A 1,974-nucleotide genomic window follows, 5' to 3' on the forward strand; every position below is an offset into this window, starting at 1 on the left:
TGTAATATATGTATATGCATGCATAAGACTGATTTGGAAAATAATGTAAGAAATTGATTTACAGCCCTTTGTGATAGGGAGGAGAATAACTGTTTTTCTTTTATCTGAGACAGAATATTGCTATGTGTATAGTTAAGACTGGCCTTGAGTTTGCTAGATACCTCAGGCTGGCCTTGAACTTGTGTTGATCCTCCCACCTCAGTCTCCTGAGTGCTGGGATTAGAGGCTACAGGCTTGTGCCTGTTATGGTTTGGATCTAGATGTTCCCCCCAGGTTCTGGAGAGAGAGCTCAGGAGCACAAGCATCCGCCTGGCAAGTGCAGTATCCCGAGTTCGATTCCCAGTACCTCCCCCCAAAGAAAAATGATGTACCCCTTGGGGGTACAGGCTTCTAGAGTTTGTGATTAATTTGTGACCCTGTTCTGGGATTATGGGTGTGAGTGTTACACCCGCCCTGGGGTGGATAGCCTGAATGCAACATAAGGAAGAGGGGCTTGCTCTCTGCTCCTTCTCCCTTTTTCTTTTACTGTTTATTGCCACCGTAAGCTGCTGTCCCTGCCCTCTGCTATACACTACTCTGCCTTAGAGCCAGCTGAGTATGGACCGAAACCTCCACAAACTGTGAGCTAAACTGTGAGCCTTTTCTTCCTTAATTTTGGGTGTCAGGTATTTTGTCTCAGCAACAAGAGAAAAGTGAGACATGTACCATGCGTGGCTTATTGCTATAGTCATTTTTTCTGTAATCTTTGCTTTATTTATTTATCTATTTTTTGCGGTACCAGGGATTGAACTCAGGACCCTGCGCTTGCCAGGCAAGTGCTTTCTTTGCTTTATTAAAGCAAATAAATGATTTTAGATAGGCAATTTTATTTTTAAAAATATTTATTTGGTAAAGGATCTTGCTATGCAGTTCAGACTTCTAGTGATCCTCTTGTCTCAGCCTCTCCAGCACTAGGATTACAGGCGTGCACACCACACCTGGTTTCAGCAGCTGATATGATGTACCCAGGGTTCTGGGACCAGCACAGCATGTGGTACCAGGGATAGAACCTGGGTCCTTGTGCTTGCCAGGCAGGCAGTTAGACCAATGAGCTATATCCCTATCCCTCAGATGGATAATTTTAAATTAATCCTGGGCAGTTGTATGTTGATGGCAAGCAGATTGCCCAAATACTATCCCTTGGAAAATCAGATACACTCAGAGTCTGACCTCCAGGCATCTCTGAGAAATTTTACAAAGGCATAGTATATATTCATATATGTTAGCTAATGAGGAACATTTTTTTTCCGTGTAAGTTGTGAAGAACCTTAAAAGCAAAAGGTGGCTGACGTCCAGTAAGTCATATTTCACAAACAGTATTCTTCTTTGGCTTGTCTTACAGGCACACCAGGAGTTGGAAAGACCACACTAGGCAAAGAACTTGCATCCAGATCAGGACTGAAATACATTAATGTGGGTGATGTAGCTCGAGAAGGTAAGTGGAGTAGTAGTACTTCTAGGAGTTCTTTGAGGGTACAGAATTGCTTCTAAGGAATGTATGCTTTTCTGGGGACCCATGGAAAGATGACATAGCAAGTGCCCCGATCATTTTGACCATTTCCTTTCCCACCCACAAAATTGCTGTCAGTCCCTGTGAACAGTAGTGATCTTAGGACAGAAAGAATCTGAATACAAGGAAGAGAACATTGTGAATTGGGTGGGACTGAGCGTATGTATGCAGTGGTATATTGCCGTTCCTGCAAGAACACATTATTTCAAACTCAGGCAATAAGATATGACTGCCCTGTGGTATTTTCTTAGGTTAGTTTGATGCTTGCATGCCCGAGTGCATATGCCCTACATTCTAAAATGACACTTTTTGTTGTTGTTTTTTGTTTTGCCCTGTTTTCTTCTAATTTTTCTTCACTCACTTTTTTTTTGTTTAGCTTTTTATATTCTACAATTAATTGCAGAGTAGGAACTCAATACCTTTAA

The 1,974-nt window shown here is 42.1% G+C and overlaps 1 protein-coding gene across 2 annotated transcripts in view; it reads left to right on the forward strand.

Annotated features, from left to right (window-relative positions):
• Nucleotides 1-1,974, forward strand: part of Ak6 (adenylate kinase 6) — an 18,743-nt gene that overhangs the window by 1,844 nt on the left and 14,925 nt on the right. For both annotated transcript variants that reach the window (XM_023704167.1, XM_004623025.2), the window contains exon 2: nt 1,382-1,474. In XM_023704167.1, coding sequence (XP_023559935.1) covers nt 1,382-1,474 — 93 coding nt within the window. The remainder of the gene's footprint in view (nt 1-1,381; nt 1,475-1,974) is intronic.

This window comes from Octodon degus, unplaced genomic scaffold (genome assembly GCF_000260255.1).
Source record: "Octodon degus isolate 3935 unplaced genomic scaffold, OctDeg1.0 scaffold00001, whole genome shotgun sequence".
Lineage (NCBI taxonomy): Eukaryota > Metazoa > Chordata > Mammalia > Rodentia > Octodontidae > Octodon > Octodon degus.